At 55.2% G+C, this 12628-nt stretch overlaps 1 protein-coding gene across 3 annotated transcripts in view; it reads right to left on the bottom strand.

Moving 5' to 3' along the window:
* ADAM33 (ADAM metallopeptidase domain 33) overlaps positions 1-12628 on the bottom strand; it is a 44586-nt gene that overhangs the window by 20129 nt on the left and 11829 nt on the right. For all 3 annotated transcript variants that reach the window (XM_054064421.1, XM_054064420.1, XM_009565731.2), the window contains exons 3-5: positions 5956-6032; positions 1009-1084; positions 469-545 (exon numbers count right to left, since the gene is read on the bottom strand). In XM_054064421.1, the coding sequence (XP_053920396.1) occupies positions 469-545; positions 1009-1084; positions 5956-6032 (230 nt within the window). The remainder of the gene's footprint in view (positions 1-468; positions 546-1008; positions 1085-5955; positions 6033-12628) is intronic.

Below are 12628 nucleotides of genomic sequence, written 5' to 3'. Positions count from 1 at the left end.
ACCCCACTTCCCACACCCCCGCTGAGGCCTCACAATTCATTGCACCTCAACTTGGTCCACACCCAGGGTGGGGGCAGAGACAAGAGACGGGTGGCTCTGTCAACAAAACTACTCTATCCTTAGCATTAAAACCACTGTGCTGGTCAGAAGATGCCAATGGAGCAACGACTGCAACCGAGAAAAGCTGAGTTCTGGGGTACCCACAGCAGGGTGTGGGGTCTCATCTCCTCCAGAGATGAATCTCCTTGCTGCCAGCAAAACAGTTTCTCCCAACCCTGCCCACCCTCGGGGTTGGGTGAAGGAAGGGAGAATAGGAAGAATGGAAAATCAGCCCCATGAGGTATCTAGTGTTGGGCTTGCAGGACCATCAGTGCTGCACCAGAGGGTCCCTGCCAAGAGGAAGGGGGTAACAGGATCCATCCCCTTCTTCATCAACCCCACAAGCCTCCCTGCACCACTTCTCCGTACCGTATTCCTGAGCAGGTGCTGAGGACAACCCAGGAGCCTCCATAGCCGTGGACGTGCCCATGGTAGTAGCAATGGTCCTGGGAGAGGGGAGATGAAGACCTCCATTAGAAACCACCACGCAGGGCTGGGCATCAAACCTGACGTTCTTGGCCCAAAAATCCACCCATTTTGTGTTTCCCAGCCAGGCGAGCGATGTTCCTTTCCACGGGGGAGCGGGAGGGATGGAGCCGGGAGGCTGCTGGCTCCGGTGGTTCAGTCAGGGACACAGACAGCTGGAAGGGTGACAAACGGCCGGTGGGGCGACGTCGGGGAGAGCGAGGGCTGCTCGCGCCGGCGCTGCCTGTGTTTATTTCCCGAGGTGCTGTCTCGTGGCCAAGAGATACAGGAGCCGCGTGCTGCTCGCATTCCTCCCGCGACAGGCGCTGGGGATGCTGCCAGCGAAAACACCACACCTTGTCCCGGTGGGGCTTTGGCTTCATCCCAAATGCTGAGAAGACCCCAAAAAGCAGAGATGAGCTACACCCGTCCCCCAACACCCACCGTGTGGTTGGGAGCCACCGTCACGGGCTGCCCATCCGCAGTGTAGTGCGTCTCGGTGTAGCCTCGTGCCAGCAGCCTGCGGAGAGAGGAGAGGACACTTGAGGTGCTCTGGGTGTCCTGGCACAAGGTTGAACAGAGCCTTTGTGTCCAGCTCTAGATGGCCTGGAGAGTGTCCAGAGAAGAACAACGAAGCTGGGGAAGGGGGTGGAGAACAAAGGTTATGAGGAGCGGCTGCAGGAGCTGGGGTTGTTTAGCCTGGAGAAAAGGAGGCTGAGGGGAGACTGTGGGGGTTGGTTTTTCTCCCAAGTGACAGGCAATAAGATGAGAGGGAATGGCCTCAGGTTGCACCAAGGCAGGTTCAGATTGGCCATCAGGAAAAATGTCTTCAAGGAAAAGGTTCTGAGGCCCTGGCAGAGGCTGCCCAGGGAGGTGATGGAGCCCTCATCCCTGGAGGGGTTTAAAAGACAGGTAGATGAGGTGCTCAGGGATGTGGTTTAGTAGTAAAGTACAGTTGGCTTGAGGATCTCAAAGATCCTTTCCAACCTAGTGATTCTATGACGAGACGTCTGCAGGGTCCCCCTTCGCACCTCCCCCCTTGCAGAGCTTCAGGCAGCGAGGCCATCACCCCTGAGTCAGGGCTTGTGGTTGCCAGGGAGGATGTGAATCACACTCGAACATCCCCCTTTGCACCTCAGCAAGGAAGAGGCTGCCCACACCACTTTGAGGACCTGCTGGTCCAGGCCAGGGGACCTGCATAGGGATGGGGTGGAGTCCAGCTGCCCACCCATCCCCAGGGCTCAGGCATGGCAGGGCCACTTTGCCACCACCGAGAACGAGCAGCCAAACCGGGCAACAGCTTCTCCATAGGGACCAAACCCTCCTTGGGACTACTAAAGTCCTCAGGTGGAAGCATCCCGCTGGGAGGAGAAAGAATCAACCCCGTACTTGAAGTCTAGCAGACACAGGGAAGGGTTTGGGGTTTCTGTCACTGTCCCATCCTCCAGCTCCAGGCATGTCACATCATCTCACAACAGCACAGTGAGGGCGATGCTCCTGACAGAAGACCTCAAGGGTAAGGAGTCCTCAAACAAACAGAGCTGATCGTGCTGCTTTTAGCGAAGGCTGCACCTCTCTGCCTTCATCCCATGTGCTTGGGCTTCCTCCCAGCTGTGGCAATCTCCCACCAAGGCCAGTCCTGGAGCTGCCTGCGGCACAACCCCATCCCATGATGACAAATTGCCTCCTCCTGCAGGGAAGTGCCAGAGCTGAGCTCACAGGAAGGAGAAGGAGAAGAAGAAGGAGAAGGAGAAGGAGAAGGAGAAGGAGAAGGAGAAGGAGAAGGAGACAAGGAGAAGGACAAGGACAAGAGGAGAAGGAGAAGAGGAGAAGGAGAAAAGGAGAAGGAGAAGGACAAGGACAAGAGGAGAAGGAGAAGAGAAGGACAAGGAGAAAAGGAGAAGGAGAAGGAGAAGGACAAGAGGAGAAGGAGAAGAGGAGAAGGAGGAGGAGAAGAGGAGAAGGAGGAGAAGGAGAAGGGGAAGGGGAAAAGTAGAAGAAGGGGAAGGGGAAGGGGAAGAGGAGAAGGAGAAGAGGAGAAGGAGAAGGAGAGAAGAAGGACAAGGACAAGGAGAGAAGGAGAAGGAGAAGGAGAAGGAGAAGGAGAAGGAGAAAAGGAGGAGCGAGCTTCCCACATCACCCAAATCTGCACCACCTTGCCCAGATGCCACAGTGATGGGCACCTCTCCGTAAGCTTGCAGCCACCACAGCGATAGCAGGTCCAACCACGGGCAGGGCAGCATGCATACAGGGGTCTGAGCCACCCCAAGAAGGACAAAGCAGGGCAGGGTTTGTCCCTGCTGACAGTTTGATCCTCAATTTGTGGGGTTTGGCTCAGTCCCAGACATTTTAATCTGCAGCAGAAGAAAATAAACTAAGCAGACGGACCCAGAATAGCCCTCCCGCCTCTTAGTTTCTATTTTGCAACCAGTTTGGCCTCAAAAATGTCGCTGTGGGCACATTCCCGGCTATGCAGCCTGCCTACGAGTGGGTGCCTGGCACCAGTAACTCCAGTTACAGCAGAGAAAGGAGACAGACGCTTAGTCTGGGTCCTGGAAAGGGACCCATGGGCAGCTTGGCAAGACAAGAACCTGGTCAGGGCAGATAGGCAGAATGGGGGGACACGTGAGGATGGCTTCGCTGAAGACAATGGAGAGGAAAAAGCCTCCACACTGTGCCTGAGAATGGTGAGAGCTAGGAGGGTTGAGATGAACCCCCAGTCTGGGGCACAGCAAGTCCCAGCACAGCTCAGACTGCTGGGATGTCCTCTCTGGGGCAGGACAAGGTCCAAGAACCTCAGAGGAGGAAAGGCAAGATGTGTCCTCTTCTTCTCCAAAACAAGAGAAGGCCTTGTCGGAAAGCAACACAAAAGATGGTTTTGGAGGCCAACTATGTCTCCCAGGACCAGAAGAAACAAGATTTGAGGCCTAGCATGGCCTTGCTGGCCCATGCGCTAAGGTAGCCCTGTTAGCCAGCACAAGGCAGCAGAGCAGATGGCCAGAGCTGCATTGATCTCCCCATTGGACACAACCGTCAGGCAGAGCCAATCCTGGGTTCTGTAGACTACCTTGGGTGTCGTATGGACTACCTTTGGTGACACAGATGATCTTGGATGCTACAGACTACCTTGGGTGCCATGGATGGTCTTAGATGCTAGAGACTGCCTTGGGTACCACGGATTGTCCCAGGTGCCATGGATGTTCTTCAGTGCCATGGACTGTCATGAGTGCCATGGAAGGTCCTGTGTGCTATGACGCTCTTTGATGCCATGGGAAGTCCTGGTTTTGGGTGCCACAGATGGTCCTGAGTGTCATGGACAGTCCTGGGTGCCACACATGTTTTTGTGGACAATGGATGATCCTAGATATCATGGACAGTCCTGGTTGTCATGGACTGCCCTGGGTGCTCAGCTCCCTTTTGCTGCCACCAATCCCCTCATCCATTTCATTGTACCCTCATCCAGAGAGCTCAGCGTCTTGCAACGCCCTATGCTCCTCCAAGTCCTGTCAGAGGCACCACAGCCACCAGGGGTTCTCTTCACAGCTCCTGAACACACTCATCCCTTCAGCAGGGCAAACTGGTGCTGAGCCAGAATTAGTGTCATGAGAAGACAAGGAAACATCTCCGGTGGATGTTTGTACCCAAAGAGCAGAAAGAAGAGAGTTCTGCTGAGCAGGGGCCTCCCACAGCTGCTGGTGAGAAGCAGAAGTGGAAGTAGAACCCATCCTGCAGAGCTCAGCTTTCCACTCTGCTTCACCACTGGGCTGTCTGCTGCCAGGAGGGACCTGAGGAGGAGGACTTGGGGTGCTGGGGGATGAGAAGCTCAACATGAGCCTACAATGTGCACTCACAGCCCAGAAACCAACCGTGTCCTGGGCTGCATCCAAAGTAGCGTGGCCAGCAGGGAGGGAGGGGATTCTGCCCCTCTGCTCCACTCTGGTGAGACCCCACCTGGAGTATTGTGTCCCATTCCAGAATCCCCAACATAAGAAGGAGATGGAACTGTTGGAACAGGTCCAGAGGAGGCCACAAAAATGATGCATGGGCTGGAGCCCCTCTGCAATGAGGACAGGCTGAGAGAGTTGGGGTTGTTCAGCCTGGAGGAAAGAAGGCTCTGGGAAGACCTTGGAGCAGCTTCCAGTACCTGAAGGGGCCTCAGGAAAGCTGGGGAGGGACTTTTTCCAAGGGCCTGGGGTGATGGGATGGCGGGGAATGGCTTTATAGTCATATTGGAAGGGGGAAAGATTTAGATTAGGAAGAAATTCTTCCTGGTGAGGATGGGGAGGTCCTAGCCCAGGTTGCCCAGGATAGCTGTGGCTGCCCCATCCCTGGAGGTGTTGAAGGCCACGTTGGATGGGGCCTTGGGTAGCCTGATCCAGTGGGAGGTGTCCCTGCCCATAGCAGGGAAGTGGAACTAGATGGGCTTTGTGGTTCCTTCCAACCATTCCACAATTCTCTGATCTGAAGCCAAAATGGAACAAATGCCACAAGGAATCAGGGAGAAGGTCAAGAAGAGCAGGGCAGGAGATGGAGATGGTTGCTGTTTATGCTTCAGCCCTGGCATGAGGGGATGCTGGGCTAGGTGAGCATCATAGGGTAGACACGCTGCTGACACCTGCAGACAAGCCAAACTAAAGGAGTCAACAAAGGGTCAAGTGAAGCTACATGGGAAGTTCACCCAGGAATGGGGTTAGGCTGCCAACTCCAAAACCAGTCCAGCAGAAGAAAAGCAGAGGTTTCCAAATCACTGCCAACAGTCAGAATTGCCCACCATGAGATACCTTCAGGATTAGCCCTATGAGCGGATTGGCAGCCCAAGAGCCTTCCCATCCTGCTGACCCTCTCCGTTGCATATCTCCATCCCCTGAGCACTCCACATGGCCTTCACCTGTGCCGGATCCTGCACCATGGCATCAAGCCAGGGCTGCTTCTTGCACAACGTGGGTGTGGGCAGTGGAAAAAAGGAGCATTTCAGCCCAAACCACCACATCAGCCGCAGCTGGCAGGAAGCCACACCAAGCCAACCCTTCCTCCACGGACAGGAAAGCCAGGGCAGGGCAGCCAGGATCACAGACTCATAGAATGGGTTTGGCTGGAAGGGACCTCAAAGCCCATCCTGTTCCAATCCCCCTGCTATGGACAGGGACACCTCCAGGCAGCTCCAAGCCCCATCCAACCTGGCCTGGAACACCTCCAGGGATGGGGCAGCCACCACTTCTCTGGGCAACCTGAGCCAGGGCCTCCCCACACTCATTGTGAAGTTTCTTCCTAATGTCCAATCTAAATCTTCCCCCTTCTAATTTAAATCCATTAAATTGGATCCTTCTGCTCCAGGTGAGACTGTGCCAGGGACACCCAACGCCCCTTCCCCGACCCAGCCCCAACACTTACTGGTTCCTCTCCAGCACCAGGATGAGTTCTTTGCCCTCGGCCTTCACGGCCACCTTTGCCCGGGCAGGCGCCGGCACCTGCGAAGGAAGCAAAGGAGGGACAAGGTTAGGAAAGATAGAGCCAAGGACGATGCCAGCCAGGTGCCTGCCCAAGTTTTTGCAGGACCTACTGCTCCTGGACAGTGGGTGCAGTGGCTTTTGGGCATCATCCTTGTTTGGAAAAGCAGGAGCAGGAGTAAGTATGAGTAGGGACAGGAAGGTCCCCGGTCATCCCATACACTCTACAGAGGACAATCCTCATCAGCTCCCAACCTCCCAAAAATTCAGTCCTCTCAGTTCAAGATGTGGATGGACCACAGGGCACACTGTGCTGTTCCTACTTGGTACCATCTCCTCTGCTCATCTCTGTCCCCAGAACCTTATTCTGCTCCCCAGCTGTGGGTGCATCCCAGTCTCTCCTTCATGGATCTGCTCCACCTACTCCCTTCCCGGCCTCAAGCCCATGCAAGGCAAGGAATAAAACCTCCTGCTTGATTTCACATGAATATAAAGAGGATAAAAGAGGATTCACACTGGGGTTCACGCCACAAAAGCAAGAGTGAGAAAGCAAATGGCAAATCTGCTGGCAGCTCCCTGAGGAAAAAAAGCAGCAAGAGAGAACCACTATGAGATACGAGATCATGAAATCAAGCTGTGTGAACCTCATGAGGTTCAACCAGGCCAAGGGCAAGGTCCTACACCTCAGTTGGGGTAATCTGCGGTACCAATCCAGGCTGGGAGAATACGTGATTGAGAGCAGCTGTGAAGAGAAAGACTTGGGGTGCTGGGGGAAGAGAAGCTCAACATGAGCCGGCAACGTGTGCTCATAGCCCAGAAACCAACTGTGTCCTGAGCTGCATCCAAAGCAGCGTGGCCAGCAGGGAGGGATTCTGCCTCTCTGCTCTGCTCTGGTGAGACCTCAACCTGGAGCCCTGTGTCCAGTTCTGGAATCCTCAACATAAGAAGGAGATGGAACTGTTAGAATGGGTCTAGAGGAGGCCAGGAAAAGGATCCGAGCGCTGGAGCACCTCTGCTGTGAGGCCGGGCTGAGAGAGATGGGGTTGTTCAGCCTGGAGAAGAGAAGGCTACAGGGAGACCTTGGAGCAGCTTCCAGTACCTGAAGGAGCTCCAGGAAAGCTGGGGAGGGACTTTTTCCAAGGGCCTGGAGTGATAGAACAAGGGGGAATGGCTTTAAATTGGAAGGGGGAAGATTTACATTGGACACGAGGAAGAAATTCTTCTCAATGAGGCCCTGGCCCAGGTTGCCCAGGAAAGCCGTGGCTGCCCCATCCCTGGAGGTATTCAAGGCCAGGTTGGATGGGGCTTTGAGCAGCCTGGTCCAGTGGGAGGTGTCCCTGCCCATGGCAGGGAGTTGGAACTGGATGGGTTTTAAGGTCCCTTTCAACACAAACCACTCCATGATTCTATAAGCACTGTCCCAAGCGCCCCAAATGCAGTCTCCGTGTGCTCTGTCCCCACTGTGGCTCCATCCCAGCAGGGATCCTGAGCCGGATCCAGCAGAGCCTGGTCCCTCAGGGCTCACTCAGCACCTGCACGCAACCCCTGCAGGGTACGGAAATAAAACCGCAACCGCCCGGGCACCGGATACCTGCTCTGTTAAAAATACCCAGGGGCAGCAAGAGGAAACGCTTGACTCAGCTTCCCCAGGATGCTGGTGGTTTTACTCACTCCTTCACTTTGGACAGCATTAAACGGGAACCCTACGCATAGCAGCACAGCTCATTTGTACGGGACGGGACAGGCTGGAGCTCAAAAGTGCTGCCCTCCTCCAGTGTCCTTATATCCCTTCCCCAACTCCAGTGCTGAGGACACTAAAAGCATCACCCTGGCTCTGTTTATGACCCAGCCGGCGTGGTTGGCTCTGTCTGCCTCGCTCCTTCCTCATCCGTGACAGATGCAGGGAATCCAGCCAGCTGCCAGCCTGGGATCTGTCACAGGGCTCTGGCCGCGAGCTGGTGAGGTTTTCCCGGCTCTGAAGGGAAAGGGAGAGAGGAAGAAGCGGTCTCTGCAAGGTTCTGGCTTTGGCTGTTTATAGCATCACGGGGTTTTGCAGCCAGTCACTAGGAATGCAGTGGGGTGGGGGTAAATCCGGGTGATTCTCAGCTTGAGCTAAAACAGAGGCCAAATCCTGCTTTCCACACCCATCCCTATGGAGATTGACAGCAATGCTTTGCTCCTCGTGGATCCTGATCCCCATCCTGAGCACCAGGGGTGCTGGGGGAACCTGGGCCACCCTCCTGGAGACCATCAGGTTTTCAAGGAGCAGCATCATGGGACAAAGCATTTTGGGGTTCAGGGCAGATGGGTACCACCACCACCGCACGCCAGGACAAGGGGTTTGTGCTCCCAGAATAGATATTCCTGGAGGACCACCCCAAACTGAGCTCTAGGGATGAAGGCACCCCATTAAAGTGCTCAAACTGGCCATGGGGGTGCTTGTCCTTGTCAAACCATCAGCCAGACGAATGACTTCCATCTCCTCTCTCCAAAGTGCAACTCTTTTCCACCTGGAAGCACCAGAGCCACCCTCCTGAGGACTATCACACTTTCAAGGAGCAGCATCATGGGATAAAGAGTTTTTGGGTGCAGGGCAGCTGGGTACCACCACTGCACTCCAGGACATGGGGTTTGTGCTCCCAGGATGGATGTGGCTGGAGGAGCATCTCAAACTGAGCCCTAGGGATGGAGGCACCCCATCAAGCTGCTCAAATTGGCCACAGAGATGCTTTTCCTGGTCAAACCATTAGTCTGACAAATGACCTCCATCTCCTCTCTCCTAAGTGCCCAACTCCTTTCCACTCAGCAGTCGCAGGACCATTGCCCTGTGGACCATCGTCCTGTGGACCATCATGTTTTTAAGGAGCAGCATCGTGGGATAAAGCATTTTGGGGTGCAGGGCAGCTGAGTCCCACCACCACCGCCCCCCAGGACATGGGGGTTGTGCTCCCTGAATAGATATTCCTGGAGGACCACCCCAAACTGAGCTCTAGGGATGGAGGCACCCCATTAAGCTGCTCAAATTTGCCACAGGGATGCTTCTGGCCCCAAGAAGACCCATGGTCAGAGCCCTTATGGCTGTTTCCCCTGATGAATATTCTATTCCTCTCTTATCAGACCTCATCTGGAGTATTGTGCCCAGTTCTGGAATCCTCAACATAAGTTTTGTGCCCAGTTCTGGAGCTGTTGGAACCGGTCCAGAGAAGGGCTACAGGGATGATCCAAGGGCTGGAGCACCTCCCATCCAAGGACAGGCAGAGAAAGTTGGGGTTGTTCAGCCTGAAGAAGAGAAGGCGCCGAGCAGATCTTATAGCGAACTTCCAGTACCTGAAAGGGACTACAGGAAAGTTGGAGAGGGACTTTTTATAAAGGCTTATAGTGATAGGATGAGGGGGAACGGGTATAAACTGGAGAGGGGCAGATTTACTCTTGACATAAGGAAGAATTTCTTCACCATGAGAGGCACCAGAACAGGTTGCTCAGGGAAGTTGTGGCTGCCCCATCCCTGGAGGTGTTCATGGCCAGGTTGGATGGGGCCTTGGGCAGCCTGATCCAGTGGGAAATGTTCCTGCCCATGGCAGGGGGGTTGGAACTGGATGATCTCTAAGGTCCCTTCCAACCCAAACTGTTCTATGATGGGGAGGTCCTGGTCACCCCAGCACATGTCTACGGTGATGAAGCCAGGCTGGCTGAGCACCCCTTCCACTTCCAACACCATCTTCCCAGCTCCAAAAAAGGAAACCAGACAGAGCACTTCTTTAAGAATAAACACACAAGAGCTAAGTGAGCCGAGTCCAAGGCTCTGCCGCTTCCCAGCGAGCCCCTTCGTCCACGGCCACGGTCCCCGCTCCCGACGAGGGGCCCTGTGCGATGCCGGCAGGAGGAAGCTGGGGCAGAGGGCTCCCCTCCTTCACTGATGGTGGGAATGGGCTGTATTTTTAGAACATGATCTTATACAAACATCACTCTCTGGCCAAACATGGTCTGTACATTTTTCTTGCCGTTTTCCTTCTTTCCCCCTCCTGCCCTCCCTCTTTCTTTTGAGCCTGTTTCTCCCCATCTCTGAGCTCTCCAACACCCGCTCCCCACAGCCCATCTCCTCCGCCTCCTTCTCCTCCTCCCCAAGTCCCTTCCCGGTTTTGAATTCCCCAGCAATTACTCCTTGCCTCGACTTAAGAGCCTTTACTGGCAAAAATGTTTCTTCCCAGCTGCCGTCTTAAAGAGACACGGATGCGTAGGGGGTTATCCCGGCATTCGCAGCTCCCCATGCAAACACCATCCTATCTCCCAGGCTTCCAAATGCTGGGAAACAAAACACTGCTCATGGGAGCTGTCTGACCCCCACAAGGTGATGCCTTGCAATCCTTCCCCATCCCTGTGCCTCAGTTTCCCCTGAGGGGGGAGCAGGGGACTGATAATGGCTTCAGCTGGGACAGGCTGGAACCAGCTCATCCTCTGGAGAAATAAATAGCAGTAAAAAGAGGGAGGAGAAGGAGGGTGGAAGCACCACTCATGCAAAGCAGGGGTCAAATAAACCCAACTCTAAGGCCAGAAAAGGTTATTGCATTAGAATCATAGAATCACCAGGTTGGAAGGGACCCACTGGGTCATCGAGTCCAACCATTCCTAACACTCCCTAAACCATGTCCCTCAGCACCTCATCCACCCGTCCCTTAAACACATTAATTAAACACTGATAATTTTGCCTTGACTCCAACTGGCAATTGAGTCCCCAAGAGCTGCCTGCCAAGATGTGTACCAGGAATCAGTAGGGATCAGCATCTTCCTGGACTCCAGCATCATCGTAGGTTCCAGCATCTTCTTAGGCTCCAGCATTACCCCAGGCTCCAGCATTCTCCTGCAGTCCTGCATCATCCCAGGCTCCAGCATCTTCCTGGGGTCCTGCATCACCCCAGGCTCCAGCATCCTCCTGCGGTCCTGCATCATCCCAGGCTCCAGCATCCTCCTGCGGTCCTGCATCATCCCAGGCTCCAGCATCCTCCTGCAGTCCTGCATCATCCCAGGCTCCAGCATCCTCCTGCGGTCCTGCATCATCCCAGGCTCCAGCATCTTCCTGGGGTCCTGCATCACCCCAGGCTCCAGCATCCTCCTGCGGTTCTGCATCATCCCAGGCTCCAGCATCCTCCTGTGGTCCTGCATCATCCCAGGCTCCAGCATCCTCCTGCGGTCCTGCATCATCCCAGGCTCCAGCATCCTCCTGCAGTCCTGCATCATCCCAGGCTCCAGCATCCTCCTGCGGTCCTGCATCATCCCAGGCTCCAGCATCTTCCTGGGGTCCTGCATCATCCCAGGCTCCAGCATCCTCCTGCGGTTCTGCATCATCCCAGGCTCCAGCATCCTCCTGCGGTCCTGCATCATCCCAGGCTCCAGCATCCTCCCGCGGTCCTGCATCACCCCAGGCTCCAGCATCCTCCTGCAGTCCTGCATCATCCCAGGCTCCAGGATTCTCCTGTGGTTCTGCATCACCCCAGGCTCCAGCATCCTCCTGTGGTCCTGCATCATCCCAGGCTCCAGCATCCTCCTGCAGTCCAACACCCTTTTAGCCTCCAGCACCATCCGGGGCTCCAGTATCTTCCCAGGCTCCATCACCTTCCTCCTCCACCCAAACACCACCACCTCCTTTCTCTAGCAGCCACAAACAGAAGGCACCACTTCTCACCACGGGCTGCTGGAGCCGTCCTCTCTCAGCCCTGGCTGGATGTGGAGGTGGTGGCCCCTCTCCAGGACATCCCAGCAAAGCCGGTCCCCCCAGAGCCTGGGCTGGGAGAGGCAAAGAGTAGCTGGGATGAAGCTGTCCTGGCCAGGACCCAGCCTGTGATCAGCCCAGAAGACCCATAAGGCCGAGTCTGAGTCTATTTTTCTTTTGCAATCCACTGATCAGAAAAACCCCAGCGATGTTTGCACAAGAGCTGAGCCAAGAAGTCTGTGCTGCTCTTCAAGAAGAAAGACAATCTTGGTTTCTCTGTGGCTCCTGGCCATGCTCCTCACCCAGGCTCCCTCTTCCACCCTTGCCTGAAAGCTCCTAGTGCCCTGCAGGAGAGAGGCTAATGCGGGATCGAGCTCCGGGAGCTCTGAGCTCCTTGGGAAATCACCACTTAAGCCAAAACCCAAAAGCCATGTTCAAACCGGAGCCCGACCATCTGCTCGGGCAGGTCCCACAAGCCCTCATTTCCTAAGTAAGCTGGATGTAACAAGGAAGACGCAGCTTGGGAGTCACCAGGAGATGCTCCGTAGAGGATTGGTGATGGGTTTTGCAGCTGGAACACCGTGGCTGAGCCAGGTCCTCCCCAGGCAGCTGGATCCAAGCAGCGGAGTCAAGGTTTGAAGAGCACAGCTTGAGGACTGCGGCGCCTTGTTCTAAATGCACACTGGGATCTGAGACCTCAAGGACAATATCCTGCTCCACCTTCTCACTGGAAAAGCCTCCTGGGGGCAGGCCAGCTCCAGGTGAGATGGAGGAACCAAGGCAATCCAGGCCCTGGAAGCAGAGACCGCATTTTGGTTGTTTCAAAGCCAATTTGGCTCAGGGACCACATCAGGCTTTGCTCAGTTCCATCACGCGTTGCCAAGGGAAAAGGGCTTTCCTGCAGGAAACA

This window comes from Cuculus canorus, chromosome 4 (assembly GCF_017976375.1).
Source record: "Cuculus canorus isolate bCucCan1 chromosome 4, bCucCan1.pri, whole genome shotgun sequence".
Taxonomy (NCBI): Eukaryota; Metazoa; Chordata; class Aves; order Cuculiformes; family Cuculidae; genus Cuculus; species Cuculus canorus.
Note: the sequence above shows the minus strand (reverse complement) of the source record. Positions and strands in the feature narration are given on the sequence as shown.